General features: G+C 41.3%; 1 protein-coding gene across 4 annotated transcripts in view; it reads right to left on the bottom strand.

Annotated features, from left to right (window-relative positions):
• Positions 1 to 21,812, bottom strand: part of gnao1a (guanine nucleotide binding protein (G protein), alpha activating activity polypeptide O, a) — a 162,090-nt gene that overhangs the window by 108,763 nt on the left and 31,515 nt on the right. For all 4 annotated transcript variants that reach the window (XM_063005288.1, XM_063005290.1, XM_063005289.1 and 1 more), the window contains exon 3: positions 15,765 to 15,906. In XM_063005288.1, coding sequence (XP_062861358.1) covers positions 15,765 to 15,906 — 142 coding nt within the window. The remainder of the gene's footprint in view (positions 1 to 15,764; positions 15,907 to 21,812) is intronic.

Raw genomic sequence — 21,812 nt, 5'->3', positions numbered from 1 at the left:
CGACCTTGCCATCACCACCTCTCCTAATAAAGAACACAGTGATGTAAAAAGCTAATCATCCCTTTTTTGATTGCCTCAATGCCTTTTGACTTCAGTATATATATATAATATGGCTATGCTGTTCAATCTCAGTGGTAGTGAGCTAGCGTATTTAACACCTAGTCTATTTTTGCTGTATGCGGTGAATTTAAGAGGTGTGATTTTTGAGATATCATATATATCAAATGTGTTATATACACTGATCAGCCATAACATTAAAACCACCTCATTGTTTCTACACTGTCAATTTTATCAGCTCCACTTGCCATTTAGAAGTACTACAATTACTGACTGTAGTCCATCTGTTTCTCTACATGCTTTGTTAGCCCCCTTTCATGCTGTTCTTCAATGGTCAGAACAGAGTAGGTATTATTTAGGTGGTGGATCATTCTCAGCACTGCAGTGACACTGACATGGTGGTGGTGTGTTAGTGTGTGTTGTGCTGCTATGAGTGGACCAGACACAGCAACACTGCTGGAGTTTTTAAATACCGTGTCCACTCACTGTCCACTCTATTAGACACTCCTACCTAGTTGGTCCACCTTGTAGATGTAAAGTCAGAGACGATCAGCCCTGGTGAGAAGTACCAAGACAACTGTATCTTGCCTACAGTCAAGCATGGTGGTGGTAGCATCATGGTCTTGGGCTGCATGAGTGTTGCTGGCACTGGGGAGCTGCAGTTCATTGAGGGAAACATGAATTCCAACATGTACTGTGACATTCTGAAACAGAGCATGATCCCCTCCCTTCGAAAACTGGGCCTCATGGCAGTTTTCCAACAGGATAACGACCCCAAACACAACCTCCAAGATGACAACTGCCTTGCTGATGAAGCTGAAGGTAAAGGTGATGGACTAAACCCAATTGAGCACCTGTGGCGCATCCTCAAGTGGAAGGTGGAGGAGTTCAAGGTGTCTAACATCCACCAGCTCCGTGATGTCATCATGGAGGAGTGGAAGAGGATTCCAGTAGCAACCTGTGCAGCTCTGGTGAATTCCATGCCCAGGAGGGTTAAGGCAGTGCTGGATAATAATGGTGGTCACACAAAATATTGACACTTTGGGCACGATTTGGACATGTTCACTGTGGGGTGTACTCACTTATGTTGCCAGCCATTTAGACATTAATGGCTGTGTGTTGAGTTATTTTCAGAAGACAGTAAATCTACACTGCTATACAAGTTGTACACTGACTACTCTAAGCTATATCAGAGTTTTATTTCTATAGTGTTGTCCCATGAAAAGATATAATGAAATATTTGCAGAAATGTGAGGGGTGTACTCACTTTTGTGATACACTGTATATACACCCACATCTACAGGCATCACATTCTAAATGCATTTATAATTACAAAACTACAATGAAGTTAATCTTTAAAAATGTTGAAATCCTTTTCTATTTACTTTTATCAGTAGATAAACATCAAAAGAATTAACAAATCACAGATTCTTCTTTTTACTGCATTTTACAAAACATCAAAACAACTTTTTGGGACATGGAGTCTGTAGGAATGCAGAATAGCTCAGTGGTTAAGGTACTGGACTAGTAAACAGAAGGTTGCCGGTTCAAGCCCCGCCACCACCAAGTTGCCACTGTTGGGTCCCTGAGCAAGGCCCTTAACCCTCAATTGCTCATTGTGTTCCGCTCATTGTGTTAGTCGCTTTGGATAAAAGCGTCTGCTAAATGCTGAAAGTAAGTTTAAGCTGAAAATCATCCACATGTGATCAAATTAAAGCAATTCTGCAAAGAAAAGACAGCCAGAATGCCTTCCAGTTATCAAAGTGATTACAGTTGCTGCTAAGGTTAATAGGGTTTATTTTACATTAACAATTATTTTAAATAATTATTTAGGTGGACATTAGTGTTGCAGAACATTTTCCCTATAATAAAAATGATCATTCCTCTTGTTGTGTATTACATTTTGTTTTTTTTGTGACAAACCTTTTTTTACAGCAATGTACGTTAGTGTTAAGTGTTCACTTTACATCTGATGACCTTTATTTTTCCCACAGAAGAAATCCATACCATCTCTAAACCTCCTTAAAATGTAATGTTTCCATCAATAGGCTTTTAACATCTGCACACATGGGTGTCATGTAGAGAATTTACCACACAGCTTGATATTTAGACAAGTCAGATAGGCACACAGTAGTGCAAATAAAGTTTGACTACATTATTTCCAATAGCTTTCAATATATGCAGTTCTGAAACTGGATTCTAAAACTAAATAAATTGACCAGAAGTTGCAATCCTAAACAGGCACTCCAACATGAAGTATTTAAAAAAAAGTGATTTATTATTATGGGGCTGGACCAAAAATGTATGTATGTACATATATGTAACATATATGTAAAAATGTTCACCATTTATTTCAAAGATCCATTTACAGTTGAACTGCTTTGATAAAGGTAAAAACTAACAAGCATGGCTCAGTTACAAAATCATGTCCTTCCGCCCTCCTAAATTTGGCCAACAAATAAGGCATGGAGGCGTAAATGATTGATGTGACAGTTCCTCTTAGTTGACAGTCACCTTTGCCTAGTTGGGCATTAATTCACTCCAGGTGGGAGTGTTTCTATTTATCACGGTTTCTCCCTCACAGATTTGCCAGCTCCTTTGTTGGTAATCTGCTTTCTCTGGAACTGTGACCCACTTTTATGTTTTTAGGGAACTTAATTGGCACTGCTGCAGTTTTCTGGCTGTCATTATGGAACCCTGGATGAGCAAACTGGCCCAGAGGCAATCGGATGGCTGGACACGTGCTGCGCCTGTCAATGGTATGCTGGTCCCACTCAAAATTCTGCTATCACAGCTCATTTTTAGGCTTCCAAACACTGGCTTGTCACAGATGGACAGAGGAGCCTGTCATATTTAGACAACCAGTTGTCAGTTTCTCGCTATCCACTTATTCCATGGGCTACTTTGTGGCTTTTTAGCCACAGAACTGTTCCACCTTGGTTAAGCATCCTGACAATTGGGTTATTTTTTTGGGGTTCAATTCTTTCAGGTACAGGATTAAATTTGCCACCTCAGTAGGGAGGCGCGTCCCGGTACCAAAAAAAAAGGCATGAAACAGTAGGTGTTCTTTATTTATATTTTTGACTCAAAGATTAGTTGCAGAAATCATTAAAATACGTTTCTCAGACATGTGTGTAAATTATTTACCTTAACTTAAAAAGGAAACTAATTATTAATGTAGGTGTGGCTAAAAAGTAATTACAAAATGGTCTTTGTTTGACATTAAGACACTGTGAAGATTGCAAAGTCTATTATTTTAAGAAAAATTGGCCACTATACTCAGCTCTGCCATCCGGCAGGCTGGGTGGCTACACGAACAACAATTGGCTGTTGGTCATACAGGGTGGGACCCAGACGGGACCTCAAACCTGATGTAATTACGACCTCTGCTGGCTGATTGATGGTGCCTGCACAGAGTATAAGGATAAAAGCTGATCCACATATGAACTGCGCAGTTGAAAAAAATGCAGTCCGCTACTGTACACGTGTCGGAGGGGGCGTGTGTCAGTCTCGGCTCTCCTCAGTCAGGAGTGGAGGTCAGCATCAGTAGAGAGGAAGCGTAATGCAATTGGGTAATTGGATCAGCTAGATTGGGAGGGAAATTGGGAAAAATGGCTCCTGTTGTCTTTTGTATTAGTGATCTATGAAACTGCTTTAGTCATGCATACTGAAAAAGTCACTAAAGCAGTGAAGAATGAATAATTTAAAGAGCACCTTTATGTAAACCTGCATTTACACTCTGGCCACTTCATTAGGATCACCTATTAACCTGCTTGTTTGTGGAATCATCAGAAAAGAACAGCCAGACTTGTCTGTGCTGACGAGAAGGCGTGAGTAACTTATTTAGTTTCTTACAGCAAGCAGAAAAGCATCTCTGAATGATAATACATTGAATTTTAAGACGGATTCACCTCTGGTCATTCTGTGTATACCAATATTTCACCCTACCATCTGCTTGCTGATCAGATTAATCAGACCAAGCAATGTTTATCCAATCTTCATTTATCTGGTTTCAGTGTGGATTTATATTCTAGACTGATAGAAGTAAAACAAGATTTGTTCTTTTGCTGTTGTAACACATTTCATCTACCTCAAGGTTCAACATGTATACTGAAATGCTTTTCTGCTTTTATGGTGGTTAAGAGTGGTTATTTGAGCTATTTGAATTGATACATAACCTTCCAGGAACTCTTTCATCAACAAGCCTTTTATCCCACAAAACTGCGGCTTACTGGCTGTTTTTTTATTCCCAGGAGATGAGCAGTTTTTACCCAGCCTATCTAGCATTATGTGGCAAACAAAGCATTCAAACAGCATTTTATGTTATTGATTTTAACGGTAACTGAAGCTTTGGAGTCAAGGTTTTACGCACTGTTTTAATGCCACATCGCCAGCATCAAGAGCAGATGTACAGATGATTCCAATACAGTGGCCAGTTGGTGTACCTAATAAAGTGAAAAGGTTTTTGATACTTCATTGAAGAAGCTGCACAACTTTTATATATTCAGCACCACACAGGAATCATCATCGCCAGAGAGGGCCTGAGTCATTCTAACAATAATCTAGATAACAAATGTTCAGTTCAAATTACGCAAAATTTGACAAACAACATTTAAACAATTACAAACCTAAGCAAATAAATCCTCCATACCTGCCCATTCAATATGTGCTGACTGGTGGTCCAGCTACAACATTTCAAAGGGCGAAGAAATTCAATCCAATCAGACACCAAACATATTGTATAAATGGATAAGCTTTGTTATCACTAACTTTGTGACAAGTTCCACCCACTGTGCCAGTTGTAATAATATCTTTCTGTAGAGCCGAGTAGGTGTGATTGTCATGTGCTTTGAATTCTGGCCTGTTGTATCCATATCCATATACACCGATCAGCCATAACATTAAAACCACCTCCATGTTTCTACACTCACTGTCCATTTTATCAGCTCCACTTACCATATAGGAGCACTTTGTAGTTCTACAATTACTGACTGTAGTCCATCTGTTTCTGTGCACGCTTTTCATGTTAGCCCCCTTTCATGCTGTTCTTCAATGGTCAGGACCCCCACATGACCACTACAGAGTAGGTATTATTAAGGTGGTTGGTCATACTCAGCACTGCAGTGACACTGACATGGTGGTGGTGTGTTAGTGTGTGTTTTGCTGATATGAGTGGATCAGACACAGCAGCGCTGCTGGAGTTTTTAAATACCGTGTCCACTCACTGTCCACTCTATTAGTAGACACTCCTACCTAGTTGGTCCACCTTGTAGATGTAAAGTCAGAGACGATCGCTCATCTATTGCTGCTGTTTGAGTTGGTCATCTTCTAGACCTTCATCAGTGGTCACAGGATGCTGCCCACGGGGCGCTGTTGGCTGGATATATTTTTGGTTGGTGGACTATTCTCAGTCCAGCAGGGACAGTGAGGTGTTTAAAAACTCCAGCAGCGCTGCTGTCTTATCCACTCATACCAGCACAACACACACTAACACACCACCACCATGTCAGTGTCACTGCAGTGCTGAGAATGATCCAACACCTAAATAATACCTGCTCTGTGGTGGTCCTGTGGGGGTCCTGACCATTGAAGAACAGGGTAAAAGCAGGCTAAAAAAGAGTGTAGAGAAACAGATGGAATACAGTCAGTAATTGTAGAAGAGTTGTGCTAAAATAATTATTTTATATATTTTCTTTGTACTTCAGTGCTGCAATTTACAATTTGGCAAAATGACCAGCTCTATGTGAATGGTATAGCATGAGAAAACATTCTGTTATCAATTCCCCTTTATTCTGACCCCCTGATGCTTACACATCACAGGCCCAAATCTCACATCAAAAATCCCCCTCAAACACAGGGAATCTCCATGGCAACGTATGCTGAATGCAGGATGCTGCTTGGAAAATAATCTGCCACATAAACCCTCTCCCATACACACACACAACACTAATGATCCATAACGCATTTAGCTTTCACTCCCGCAGCTATCAGTGTGTGGGGGTGTGGGGTGGGGAGGGATCTGTATCTATGGCCACAGTGTTTCCAGTTTCATGCCCATATCCTTCAATAAGTAGCTAGAAAGCTTTCTCTCCAGGAGAGATGCACACACTGTAAGAAGCATGGATGCCATCGCTACTCCTCACACTTAAATCTCACGAGATCCTTGAGGAAGAATGAAATATTGCTGTGTTAAAAATGTGGCATTATTGGGTCTCATTAGCCTGATATGCTCATTAAGCAGAGAGATGGACGGGCTCCAACATTAAACAATCCCAGTAAATGTACACTGGACCTCATGAGAGAGTGTGTTCCTGTCACAATTTAAAGTAAGTTTTTCACTAAACATTATGCATTCTTTTTTGGGGGAAATGGATGCCGTGTTCTCCGGACCAAAGACGAAAGGGACCAGACTGTTATCAGCAACAAGTCCAAATGTCAGGGTCTGTCATGGTCTGTGTCAGTGCGCTTGGCAAAGGTCATTTACACTTCTGTGATGGCAGCATTAATGCAGAAAAGTACATTGAGATCTTAGAGCAACATATGCTGCCTTCAAGACGTCATCTTTTCGGCCGCTCAGGTGGCGCAGCGGTAAAAGACACGCGCTGCAACCAGGGCTGGATTTCGAAGGAGCGTCGTTTCGAATCCAGCTCTGCCTTCACGGTCGAGGCTGGGCGGCTATGGACAACGATTGGCCTGTTGTCCGGGTGGGGGGCGGGACTTGAGACCGTAGGGGATGCTCTCTCAGGAACGGGGCGGTTGCGCCCTCTGCTGGCTGGTTGGTGGCGCCTGTATGGAGACGGGAGGGGGTGTGGCGGAGTGTGTGATCCTCCGTGCACAGTACTCTGCCACGCTGCACTCGTCAAGTGTGGGTGATAAGATGGTCGATTGGCTGTGCACGTTTCGGAGGAGGCATGGAACGGCCTCGTCAGCCCGACAATCAGGAGCAGGAATCCGCACTAATGAGAGGATGATAGATGGGACGAAATTGGACGTGCTAAATTTATTTAAAAAAAAAAAAAAAAAAAAAAAAAAAAAAAAAAAGACATCATCTTTTCCAGGGACGTTCATGCATTTTTCAACAAGACAAGTCAAAACCACATACTGCACACATTACAAAGGCATGGCTGCGAAAGAAGAGGGTACGGGTACTGGACTGGCCTGCCTGCAGTCCTGATCTGTCCCCAATAGAGAATGTGTGGAGAATTTTGAAACGAAAAATGTGACAATGACGACCCCGTACTGTTGCACATCTGAAGACGTGTTTGGAGGAAGAATGGGACAAAATAAAACCTGAAACACTAAATCACCTGGTCTCCTCGGTGCCAAAACGTCTTTTAAGTGTGGTGAAAAGGAATTGCAACATTACAAAGTGGTAAATGCTTTACTGTCCCAACTTTTTTTGGAATGTGTTGCAGGCCTGAAATGCAGGAATGGATGATTATTAATAAATGAAATGAAGTTGAGCAGTCAAAGTCACTTTGCCCACCCCATGGCTGTTTTATTCCAGTGCTCTACTGTAATGAAGTGCATATTTCTCAGAATGTTTGCAAAATGTATGTTTTTTTATTTAAAGAGTAATGATCTTGGCAAAGATGCACGTACACGGAGATAAACAAACGTTAAGTGGTATTTCATGCAGCTGATAATATCTTTAGTATGAGAAGGAGGGGTGAAGCTTTAGCTTATAAAAATTAATTGGTTTTGTCAACATTTCCTGCAACCCTATCTACATTTCAGGCCCCTAAAAACAAAGATTAAAAACTGTTGGTTCTCCTTATTAAGAAGAAGAATGTCTTTATTTGTCATACATACATATACACCAATCAGCTATAACCACCTCCTTGTTTCTACATTCACTGTCCATTTTATCAGCTCCACTTACCATATAGAAGCACTTTGTAGTTCTACAATTACTGCTGGAGTTTTTAAATACCGTGTCCACTCACTGTCCACTCTATTAGACACTCCTACCTAGTTGGTCCACCTTGTAGATGTAAATCTACAATGTAAAAGTAGATCGCTCATCTATTGCTGCTGTTTGAGTTGGTCATCTTCTAGACCTTCAGCAGTGGTCACAGGATGCTGCCCATGAGGAGCTGTTGGCTGGATATATTTGGTTGGTGGACTATCTCAGTCCAGCAGGGACAGTGAGGTGTTTAAAAACTCCATCAGCGCTGCTGTGTCTTAACCACTCATACCAGCACAACACACACTAACACACCACCACCATGTCAGTGTCACTGCAGTGCTGAGAATGATCCACCACCCAAATAATACCTGCTCTGTGGTGGTCCTGTGGGGGTCCTGACTATTGAAGAACAGGGTGAAAGCAGGCTAAAAAAAAGTATGCAAAGAAACAGATGGACCACAGTCAGTAATTGTAGAACTACAAAGTGCTTCTATATGGTAAGTGGAGCTGATAAAATGGACAGTGAGTGTAGAAACAAGGAGGTTTTACCACTGTTTTACCCTGGTCAGGGTCACAGTGGGACGGTTCCCCAGCATGCAGTAACACACCCTAGACAGGACACCAATCTACTGCAGTCCTCAGCAAAATCTAACCCCTTCCAAGACATAGCCAACTGGCTGATAGCACTGCTGGAGATTCAAACCCTGGATCCCAGTGGTACAACGAAAAACACTGCTGTATTCTCAATCCATGGGTCTGTCCGAAAACCTAGTAAGCTCTCTACATAGACAGCATTTTACGTCATCCTATGTGCACGTCTAGGAAGAAGGCTGTCTAAATCCTTAGATGCCCTAAAATACTGCCTACTTAGGTGACTTATTTCGAAGCTATAATCACAAATTCAGGCTTGTAAGTGACAATTTAACCGTTGTCAGTACACAGAGGGAGATGTTAGCTGGCATGCTAGGGGGATCTGTCACCTCAGCCCATTGGTTTGAATGGCCTGAGGCTAAGGGGACTGGGTTTTTGGGACAGACCCCGTATGTTTATGCTCCCCGCTCACAAACAGCTTGGCACTGTTACTGTTAATTATTATTTTTCATTTTTTCACACCCCAAAAAAATGCACACACAAGCACAATAAGAACAAACATTACAGCTAAACACTTTTTTTTTTTTTTTGCAAATTGATGGTTTATTATTTTCTTAATCCTTTATGATGAGAAAAAGCAACAATTACTGATTAAAATTCTTGAGAGGCAAATCAGCAAACACAGCACAGTCATTCACTTGCTTTTCTTGCTCATTATCTGCCACCCAGTGTTACCCACGATCGGGTAAATCTTTAAACAGCAGTATGATTTCTGATTTATTTTAATACTCGTTTGCATCCAATTTGCATTCAGCAAACTGTCCAGTCATCCACAGATGGAACACTGGGGAGAAATTAGACCCGTGCACTGGCACCAGTCATTAAAGGGACTAGAGAACTAAAGCGGCAAAACCCATCTGGAGTTCCCAGCATGCCAGGCACTGGGCACAGAGCCCTTCGCCCACGCCAGCCTGGTATATCCACTTCCAGCAACTTCAGCCTTGGTGTGCTAGTGTAGCATGTCTTAATAAATGCACAAAATATTGCGCTATTATGAATATATGAATTTACATAAATTAACTGAGCTTTTAAATCAGTCCTGTGAAGGATTGGTGCCCTGTTCATACTATTCCTCTCTCACATTTCCCGGTTGAAACTGACCCACCGCGACCCTGATCAAGATAAAAAGGTTGATTAAAATGAAATGAAAACATTTATGTTTGAGTTGGTCCAAGATAACGTGCATTAACATTGTAACTCATTTACTTAGTATGACATTATATATGCTTTGTTAGCCCCCTTTCATGCTGTTCTTCAATGGTCAGGACCCCCACAGGACCACCAAAGAGCAGGTATTATTTGGGTGGTGGATCATTCTCAGCACTGCAGTGACACTGACATTGTGGTGGTGTGTTAGTGTGTGTTGTTACCAAGGGGAATCATGACTGTGCTCCAGTACACAAAGCAAGGTCCATAAAGGCATGGTTGGGCCACCTCAACCCCACTGCCCAACGGAGATTGCAAGTCAGGCCCTCCCATCTTTAACTAATTCCTCTAAATATGTTTTCTTAAACAAAATAAATAAATAAACCCTGATATAACGATAAATGTTTTAAATATTTGTTGCAATACTAAGGCTAATATTAAATGGAGTAGATATGTAACCAAAAAATAAGAGAAAAGAAGTGAGAACGAGCAGTGAAAAGTGAAAAGAGCCCTGGGGGTAGAGAGATGTTATCAGGGCTACATTGGCAAATGCTCCAGTTAAAGTTTCACACCTGATTAAAGACAACTGGGCACCACAGCCAAAAGCCCCACTTGGCACACTTTAGACTAATCAGTGCATAGCTGAAGTTTACACACACTTGAATCCCAGCTTTGCCATGCAGCCACTATTGGGTCCTTGAGCAAGGCTCCTTGCGTCAGCCATTGTACGGCGCCCCTGGAGCAGGTTAGGAGCCTCTTTCTGTGAAGAAAGAATTTTGTTGTACCGTACATCCACTGATGGTCTGTAACTCTAATCTGACCACATTTTTTAGTAACGAGTAATCTAACGCGTTACTATTTCCAATCCAGTAATCAGATTAAAGTTACTTATCCAAGTTACTGTGCGTTACTACTTTCTTCTTGGCAGGGGCGGAGCCAGGGGGTGACCAGTGTTGCCATGGCCACCATAAAGTAATCTTCGGCCACCCCTCTGGCCCCCCCACCACCGCTTTGCCGGCAATTTTTTTGCGGAAGCATTTCTGCAGGCAGGAGCAGCGCACCTCAGATGAGTAGTTCTTCACCAAAACAGTGCAGTAATACACTCAACATAAATGTCAACCACCAACACAATTACAGAAGTACAGTAGTACTATTTAGTAGTATTCGTGGCGCGCTACGAGTAAAAGCGCCAGCTGGCTCTGCGCATTCCAGTGTTGCCAGATTGGGCGATTATCCGCCAAATTGGGCGGATTTTGTTGGAAAACAATTTAATAGCAGGTAAATAACACTTCTATTTAAAAGAAAATATTCAGTTTTAAGAAGCTCCAGCATTGTAGAAGGCTATTAAAAGTAAAGTCAATTTTCAATGCTGATTTAGTGTAATAGTGTTGGTCAGTCTGTATCATATTCTTGAAAGAAAATTAAAATTTGTTTTCCATGCATTCACACTAGCATGTTCTGGGATTCAATTGAGTCTCATCAGTACAAACAAGTTGGCAGCCAAATGATAAAGTATTGTAAAGGAATATCTTTGAAATATTCCGCATTATATAACTAATAAAGTAACTTGTAATCTAACTTAGTTACTTTTAAAATCAAGTAATCCATAAAGTAACTAAGTTACTTTTTAAAGGAGTAATCAGTAATCAGTAATCAGATTACTTTTTCAAGGTAACTATGCCATCACTGCGTACATCTACATATATATACTGTATATATATATATATACTGTATATATGACAAATAAAGGCATTCTATGTAAATGATTACTCCTAGCTTTAAGTTTCACATAGATCCAAACGTCTATGTTAATCCCATGAGCTGAAACTCAGCACATATCAAGGGAAAATATCAAATCCACACAGCACGCCTAACCCGCCTGTTGGCATTGTACTCTTTCACTGATAACAGTGATGTCTTGCCATTTTCAAATGCTCATGGCTGTGTGATTTCACACTCACTCACATCCTATTGCATTCCGCCACCTGGCATGTCAGTGACACACACACGCAGCTATCTGTCACCTCACTGTGGAGGGTTCAGAGCTCTGGAGTCCATCCCAGTTTCACCGGCTCAGCAAACGAAAAGGTAGAACAATCTGGAAATGAATGAATAAAGCCTTTTCTTTTAGTCTTTTCTGAGCCACAAAATACTTTTGATACATTTTTTATTAAAATAAATTACCTCCTCCTGCACAGATCAGACAAAGCTTACCACGTCACTCAGATAGCAGCATAGCTCTACAAAAAAGGAATCCTAGGCTTGTGAGTCCTGCACACAGCTGCTTTAATCAGCGTTGAATGCAGTAGACCACAAATCAGCTTGTAACCTTTGAACCTTGTTCATTTGACTTCATTAGATGTGGTATGCAAACAGCAAGCAAATATTGGCTATAACACGACTATTCAGTTACGTCAATGAGCCACATTAGAAAACCACACTGATCAACACACACATATGCGGTCACCTGACCATGAGTTTGTTTTAACATCATCAATTCAATACCATGGGCATTAATATGGAGTTGCTCCCTATTTACAGCTGTAATAGACATCGTTTCTATACAGTCACTACTTTTCTAAAAGACTATTAACAGAATTTTGGGGAATATCTATAATTCAGTAAGTTGCCGTTTAGTGAAAACAGTATAATTAAAGTCAGGCACTGAAGGGAGAAGGCTGGGCTCACACGTGATGTTCCGACTGGACCAATGGTGTTAAATGTTATGGCTCTGTGTAGATTGTGTTCATTCTCTAACAAATTTTTTAAACCTCATATTTGTTGACCTCGTTGGTACATAGTCATGCTAGAACAGGACCTTGCTTCAGTCTTCATTCTATGATCTAACAGTAACTTCAGGCTAGCTTTAAGGTGTTGAGTTTGGAGCAAGGGCTTCTATCTTGTACTGCAACTTTAAAGTCAATGTAAAGCTGGCTTGATTGTGAACCGTATCTCCACATTCCAGCAGCTTCTTAAATAAAGTAGGATGATTTGCTGGTTCTTGGACTACATCTGACCATCCTGACAAATAAGGTGCAAGCTTTGAATTTTTTTTTTCAATTGTCTAATGCATCTAATGCATGCAGTTTAACTAGACCTGTTTATACGAGGGATCTTCAAAAAGTTTCCGCACTTTTATATTTTGGTTGGAAAGGGTGGGAGGTTTGGTGAGGGTGGGAGGAGTAGTAATTGGTCGTGTCTAAGAGACTGAGAGAGAGCTTATAGTCCGGATTTAGCGCCATCTGATTTCCACCTTTTTGGACCGCTCAAAGAAGCTTTAAGGGACAGGAGATTTTCATGATATGATGATGTGAAAGCAGTGGTACATCAGTGGCTACACGCTCAACCAAAAACATTTTTTGCTGATAGCATTAAAAAGTTTGTATGACGCTGGAAAAAATATGTAGAAAAGTCATTTGTTTTTGAAATTCTTAATAAATAGGATAATAAGTGCGGGAACTTCTTGAAGAACCCTCGTATGTACACATCGATGTCAACAGCAAGAAATTAAGAAACATGGCACAAAGTTAAATAATGATGACATTCATTTTTGGCACCACTAAGTTAACAACCTAAGTTGATACAAGTTGGCGGCACAGTGGCTCGGTGGGTAGCACTGTCGCCTCACAGCAAGAAGGTCCTGGGTTCGATCCCCAGACGGGGCGATTCGGGTGTCTGGGCGGAGTTTGCATGTTCTCCCTGTGTCTGTGTGGGTTTCCTCCAGGAGCTATGGTTTCCTCCCACAGTCCAAAAACATGCAGTCAGGTTAATTGGAGACACTGAATTGCCCTATAGGTGAATGGGTGAGTGTGTGTGTGTGTGTGTGTGTGTGTATGTGTGTCTGGCGCCCCGTCCAGGGTTTTACTGTGTGTCTTGCGCCCATTGAAAAGCTGGGATAGGCTCCAGCACCCCCCGCTCTAGTTGGATAAGTGGTTAAGAAAGTGAGTAAGTGAGTGAGTTGATATAAGTTAGGGCACAGGGAGCATAGTCATGCTAGAACAGGAAAAGACCTTGCCCAAACTGGTGCCACAAGGCAACATACAATTGTTTTGATTGTTTTAACTGATTTAATGCACCTGTTAGCAGCAGCTGTGCCTGAAATATCTAAACTCACTCATTACTAAGAGTGTTTACATACTTTCGGCCATATAGTGAGTGTATATGGACAAAAAAATGAATGCAACAAAGTGAGTTCTACTTTGACTCTAAATGTGGATGAAAGCATTCTGTGATGGATTTAAACTGTTGGGAGTAAACCAGTGCTGTCTTCTACTGTCTGCTGCTGTCAAGCTTCACACACCATGATGCAACAGCAAATAAATACACACCAAAAATCAATATATGAATTATCAGTTTTTGGCTTCACTTGTGGCAACCAGGACCCAGCATCTCCTCCTTCTGTTGCTCAGGCTGGTTCCCAAAAAGCATATTAGTGCACTACACAGTATGCTCAAATAGTACACTGCCAATGCTGTGGTCTCTGTTCTGTTTAACTCTTTAGAAAGAAGCCTGCTGCATTTTGGACACAGACAAATTTGCTGTTTTAAAAAGTGTTTGCTTATCTCTTTTACCCCTCTGACATTATTTACTCGTTTACTGCAGTTCTTTAGTAGCTGCAGTTTCGACTTAAGGAATTAAAAATGGCCAAAAACGAAACAGTTTGTTCTGCTTCCGTCTTCATCTCAAATGTGCACACACTGCTCTACTCAAGCTAGCATAACGACACAAACCACAACTCCCTCTACGCAATGCACTTTTTTTAAAGACGCAGGCACACATTTTATCCAATGCTAGCGTAAACATCTTATGCTTAATCTACTATAACATCTTATAGTAGATTATCAAGTTAAGAGCACTCAAGTGGCACAGGGATAAAAGTACGCCAGCCTGGGTAGTGAGATCTGAGATCGGGCATCTGCATGGTCATGGTTGGTTAATATCTGAGGCAGGGGGAAGGCCAAAATAGCCTAGTCATTGGGAGGTGCACATGTCATTTAGCACTTAGTGCCAGGGCATCTGGCGTGCCAAATCTGGTATTGGGACCGTAGGCGTTGCTGTTACAGTGCCAAAGTGGTGATTTTTTTTTTAACATACACAGTCACTGACAATTTTGTATCTCCAATTCACCTCACTTGCATGCCTTTGAACTGTGGGAGGAAACCAGAGCTCCCGGAGGAAACCTACACAGACACAGGGAGAACATGCAAACTCCACACAGAAAGGACCCTGGCCATTCAGCTGGCGAATCAACCTGGATTCGACCTGGACAGCTTCACCTAGGAATCGAACCCAGAACCTTTTTGCTGTGAGGCGACAGTGCTACCCACCGAGCCACCATGCCACCCAAAGTGGTGATTTGAAATCTCCGCTTTCCTCCCTCAGACAAGGCTTATCGTCTGTCCAGCACCCAACCAGGCTGGTGGCACTGCGGAGACTCAAACCTGGGTCTCTGCATCGATGAGCTGTAAATGTAAATAAATTCTCATCGATTTTTAATTTGTATAAAGATGTACAAGCAAATTTGGGCTCGTCAGTGACGGTTTAACCGTTTTCGATACAGAGAGGGAGATGCTAGCGGGTTGTGCCGCCTCAGCCCATTGGTTTAGTAAGCGAAAACTGCAGTATCGTAATCGCTGTCTGAGTAGTGCGTCTGAAACCTGCCTTATAAATCTGATGTTTTATTAGAATCCTTTCTTCTTAGGCAGCGGCCTAGGTGGGCAGTAGGCAGCAAGGCAGCTCACTAGGTTTTCGGACAGACCCTCAGTGTGCTGCATTCACATGTCAGGAATAATACTGCACAGCAGGAAAAGCTGAACAGGGGTAGAAAACTGCTGTTGCTAGCCATGTTAGATGCCTACTAAATTAACATATATTTTGCCAATTCCAAGCATCCAGAGAGTGATGTGTTCCTCCCAGTTATGCACTGCAAATATTTTAATAATGTGTAGGTAAGTTTGAGTTTGAGTTTTTTGTGCATGTGTGTAAGAACTAGCCCACTTACTTTGCGCTCCTTGTCCCCATACTCCAGGCCAAGTGTATCCATGGCACGAACGATGGCGGCCAAAGACTGGATGGTGTTGCTGTACACCACGGGCTTGTACTGCTTCACGTCATCTCCAGAGAAGCCGTCCTCATGAATAATCCTGCACACACAATCACAGGGAATTAAAAAAAAAAAAATCAATGCTTATTGATTTCTCACCACTTTTACCAGTTGGTTTCTAGGAAACTGATATGTGGAATTTGGGATCAGTGGTTCTTTATTAACCATGCTAAGTAGCATACATGTTCATACATATCAAGTCCGTAACAATTCCTAAGTTGGGTTAATTGTGTGTGTGTTGCTATTTAATATCTTGTATAGCTTTTGGACATAATAATGTAATTGGTTTGGCTGCTCAGTGGGTTTAAAGCTTTGCAATCACAAACATGCTGGTATAAATTTGCATAAAATAAATAGAGTGTAGCGAATATACAACGTGCATACACCGACTATGCATAACATTATGACCACTGAGAGGTGAAGTGAATAACACTGATTATCTCTTCATCACGGCACCTGTTAGTGGGTGGGATATATTAGGCATCAAGCGAACATTTTATCTCCAAAGTTGATGTGTTAGAAGCAGGAAAAATGGGCAAGCGTGAGGATTTGAGCGAGTCTAACAAGGGCCAAATTGTGATGGCTAGACGACTGGATCAGAGTATCTCCAAAACTGCAGCTCTTGTGGGGTGTTCCCGGTCTGCAGTGGTCAGTATCTATCAAAAGTGGTCCATGGAAGGAACAGTGATAAACCGGTGACAGGGTCATGGGCGGACAAGGCTCATTGATGCACGTGGTGAGTGAAGGCTGGCCAGTGTGGTCCGATCCAACAGACGAGCTACTGTAGCTGAAATTGCTCTAATAGAAAGGTGTCAGAATACACAGAGCATCGCAGTTTGTTGCATATGGGGCAGCAAAAGGGGGGCCAACTAGGGCTGTCGCGGTGAAAGAATTTCCCCTTGCGATATTCAGCCTGTCTTAATATTTTTTTTTGAAAATGACTTAATTTATCTGGATTTTAGAGCTACAGTGTATCACAAAAGTAAGTACACCCCTCACATTTCTGCAAATATTTTATTATATCTTTTCATGGGACAACACTATAGAAATAAAACTTGGATATAACTTAGAGTAGTCAGTGTACAGCTTGTATAGCAGTGTAGATTTACTGTCTTCTGAAAATAACTCAACACACAGCCATTAATGTCTAAATGGCTGGCAACATAAGTGAGTACACCCCACAGTGAACATGTCCAAATTGTGCCCAAAAGTGTCAATATTTTGTGTGACCACCATTATTATCCAGCACTGCCTTAACCCTCCTGGGCATGGAATTCACCAGAGCTGCACAGGTCGCTACTGGAATCCTCTTTCACTCCTCCATGTTGACATCACGGAGCTGGTGGATGTTAGACACCTTGAACTCCTCCACCTTCCACTTGAGGATGCGCCACAGGTGCTCAATTGGGTTTAGTCCATCACCTTTACCTTCAGCTTCCTCAGCAAGGCAGTTGTCATCTTGGAGGTTGTGTTTGGGGTCGTTATCCTGTTGGAAAACTGCCATCAGGCCCAGTTTTCGAAGGGAGGGGATCATGCTCTGTTTCAGAATGTCACAGTACATGTTGGAATTCATGTTTCCCTCAATGAACTGCAGCTCCCCAGTGCCAGCAACACTCATGCAGCCCAAGACCATGATGCTACCACCACCATGCTTGACTGTAGGCAAGATACAGTTGTCTTGGTACTTCTCACCAGGGCGCCGCCACACATGCTGGACACCATCTGAGCCAAACAAGTTTATCTTGGTCTCGTCAGACCACAGGGCATTCTAGTAATCCATGTTCTTGGACTGCTTGTCTTCAGCAAACTGTTTGCGGGCTTTCTTGTGCGTCAGCTTCCTTCTGGGATGACGACCATGCAGACCGAGTTGATGCAGTGTGCGGCGTATGGTCTGAGCACTGACAGGCTGACCTCCCACGTCTTCAACCTCTGCAGCAATGCTGGCAGCACTCATGTGTCTATTTTTTAAAGCCAACCTCTGGATATGACGCCGAACACGTGGACTCAACTTCTTTGGTCGACCCTGGCGAAGCCTGTTCCGAGTGGAACCTGTCCTGGAAAACCGCTGTATGACCTTGGCCACCATGCTGTAGCTCAGTTTCAGGGTGTTAGCAATCTTCTTATAGCCCAGGCCATCTTTGTGGAGAGCAACAATTCTATTTCTCACATCCTCAGAGAGTTCTTTGCCATGAGGTGCCATGTTGAATATCCAGTGGCCAGTATGAGAGAATTGTACCCAAAACACCAAATTTAACAGCCCTGCTCCCCATTTACACCTGGGACCTTGACACATGACACCAGGGAGGGACAACGACACATTTGGGCACAATTAGGACATGTTCACTGTGGGGTGTACTCACTTATGTTGCCAGCTATTTAGACATTAATGGCTGTGTGTTGAGTTATTTTCAGAAGACAGTAAATCTACACTGCTATACAAGTTGTACACTGACTACTCTAAGTTATATCCAAGTTTCATGTCTATAGTGTTGTCCCATGAAAAGATATAATAAAATATTTGCAGAAATGTGAGGGGTGTACTCACTTTTGTGATACACTGTATATAAACAAGCTTAATTGTTAGGCTATGATTCCGTATATTATTGCTTTATAATGACAAAGATGAGACAGCTTTAAGACCAATCAAATGTGTGTTTATTGTTAAATACAGAACAGAGCAGGGATGTGCGTCTTTTCTCTATTAAAAAAGGTTTAAATTAAGCTTCTAGCCTAGGCTAGAAATACACTGTGAAACGAAAAAAAAGTGTTTAGGCTAAATATTTTAAATGCACATCTAATCAAAATATGGTAAAAAAAATAGAATAAAGAATAAAGTCTGTAAGAGTTTAAACCTGCGTTATCATGCGCGCTAGAAGAACCAACACGTTCATCTGATGTGGTTTAGAGAGGATCTGAGTGGGGTAGAGATGTTCCCGGCGTTACCGATGTTACACTAATTCACACGTGTACTGATCCTGCATGCGACTTTACAGATCAAAGCAAATCTAGCCTGGTTGTCGCGTCACTATTAACCATCTATTTAGTAGGTATAATTAACATAACAATATAATATATAAAATAATACTACATTTTAAGTTATTATTCGTTTCAATACATTTTTATTCAACGAAAAAATACATTTAAATCATTTCAGCAAGCCAGCAAGAGAATATTTGCAGGCTGCAATGCCATATTAACCGTCATTAAGTGTTTTAGTTCGCCAAGGCTTTTTTAAGGTTTGAATATAGTCTAAATTACAAGTATTTTATTGAGTGTGAACTCAATTTGATCATTAATAAACTTGCCTGTAATTCCTGTTGCCATTAACCGTTTCCATCCAAACATTTCGCAAGTGTAAAGCGCATTTATGAAATATCGGCAGAAAAAAAAGCGGAAAATGTTGCGTTTCCATCAACTACAGTTATGTGAAAAAACCTTTACATGACGTGAGAGACGTCGGGCAGAACGAGCAATGGCCCGTCTAATGTGGGCTCAAATCTCCGTGCCACGGCGACGTTCACCTCGCATCTGGGAACGTAAAACGCACTAAACAATTTTGGGAGCACATCGTGCAGAACCATTTTTCAAACGAGCTTTGGATCAAGAATTTCAGAATGTCAAAATCAGCCTTTGATGAGCTATGATCGGGTCATCTGTAGAGCCAAAAGTTTACAGTCACCGGCCACCCGTGCCAACTGAAAAGAGGATTGCTATTGCCTTATACAAGTAGTAGTGGGCGAGACGTTCGGCGTGAGCGTAACAACAGTTCACCATAGTGTATACGCTGTATGCCAAGCAATAACATCAAAACCAATTAAACATTACGTCGTATTACCAAATGCGCAGGAGGCAGAAGAAATAGCACCGCGTAATTACATTTACATTTTCAGCATTTAGCAGACGCTTTTATCCAAAGCGACTTACACAATGAGCAATTGAGGGTTAAGGGTCTTGCTCAGGGACCCAACAGTGGCAACTTGGTGGTGGCGGGGCTTGAACCAGCAACCTTCTGTTTACTAGTCCAGTACCTTAACCACTAAGCTATCACTGGCCCTAATTACGCAGCGCATCATATACCACAGGTGTACACTGCACTGGATGGTACACACATTCCAATCCTCCCTCCAGCAGTCGGGTACAGGGGCTATGTACATAGAAGGGATGGCCATTGATTGTTTTGCAGGCACTTGTGGATGACCAGTTGTTGCTTCGTGATGTATGTGTTGGCTTTCTCAGCAGCGCACATAACGCAGCAGTTATTAAAACATCACACCTTTTCAGGTACACTACACACGTTGACAGTGATTCAGTTTTAAAATATATATATATATATATATGCGTGTGTGTGTGACTTAGAGCTTGAAACTTCATCGTTTATTCGCAAAACCCGTTTCCATCCCCTTTTTTCGCATTTCGGCGATGCGATATTCTAACTTTTCCACCTCGTTCAAGCGTGAAAACTTTTTTTTGCGATATTTGGGTCGAATTTTTAGCTTTTCCATCCAGGTGTTTTAATGCGCAGTTTTCAAAATTCGCAAAAAGTTGGTGGATGGAAAACCGTCTAGTGTTTCCATCTTAAAACACAAAGCCTGACACTCAGCAGCAACGCATGTGAACAGTTTGCAGGAAAATGACGCACTTAGCTCTTTTTCATTATGAATTTATTTAACATTTATTATGCCCGATTGTAAGCGAAAAACAAGATGGACCCTGCAACAACAACAACAACAAAAAAAACGTGAATATCGCGGTGTGGCAGTTGCTTGGCATGCCCTGCGGTTGGCTGGTCTATACCGCGATATTTCAAAATTGCGGTTAGCGCGACAGCCCTAGGGCCAACACAATATTAGGTAGGTGATCATAATGTTATGCCTGATCGGTGTATATACAATATACAATATACAGTATGCAAAAAGGTATGTGCAAATTGCGCATCTAGCATAATAATAAGAGATATATAAGTATAAATATAGACATAAAGATATTGTTATGGGTATAAATGTATACAATATATCGGTTATAGGTATAAGTATATACAATAGCAGCAATAACGCATTATTTTATATATAAAGTTATATATAGGGATAAACATTAAATATTAAAGATATTAAATATCAGATACAGGTATAAATCAGTATAATAGTGGTAATATACAGATAATGATAATATAGAAAATAATAGTATAGCTTATAACTAATATATATCAATACTAATATATATAAATACTAATATATATATATATATAAATACGTATAAGAATGAAAAAAATCGAAGAGGAATATGTAGGCTTGAATATGGTGGTGCAAATGTGTGCTGCTATTCTACTGCTAATATTCGCATGAATAAAAAGAGCTGAGATAACAGAGCTATAACAGTATAACTATAACATCAGATGAGGAAAGGGGCATTAACCTTGGACAGGGGCACAACATTTCTGCACATTTGTGTGGGCATTTCTGGTCACAAGCAATTCACAAAATAAATCAGGTGGAAAGGTTGTTATTGCCAAAGCTTTCTAGTATTGAGAGAAGATTTAAGAAAATTGAAGGTAAATGGAAAGAGACAGTGCTGTGAATGTGATGTTCAATGTCATCCTCTGCTGTGATTTCTTATAATAACACACACCAAAACCTACTGAGCATCTGAAAGACCTGCTGCACCTCGCCAGTATCAGCTGGGTGTGTTTAAACAGCCCCACAGTGTATTTAAATTGCATTATATGTCATGTTCCTTTACTCTTACTCACTATCTGTAATGCTCTCTGATTTAATAAGTGTGCCATTATTTAATGATGGCTATATCTTTATATAATAAAAAGGGCCTGGGCTTTCCTAACATCAGAAGCCTTTTTACTAAGTGGGGGTTGGAGCTCCCCTAACCTAGTTTTTTTTTAATTAAAGAATGCAAGCAGTGGCTCCGTAACATGTCGCCTGAGTAAATTTGTGA

The sequence above is a fragment of the Trichomycterus rosablanca genome, chromosome 11 (genome assembly GCF_030014385.1).
Source record: "Trichomycterus rosablanca isolate fTriRos1 chromosome 11, fTriRos1.hap1, whole genome shotgun sequence".
NCBI classification, from domain to species: Eukaryota; Metazoa; Chordata; class Actinopteri; order Siluriformes; family Trichomycteridae; genus Trichomycterus; species Trichomycterus rosablanca.
This window is presented reverse-complemented; position numbering and strand designations above follow the sequence as displayed.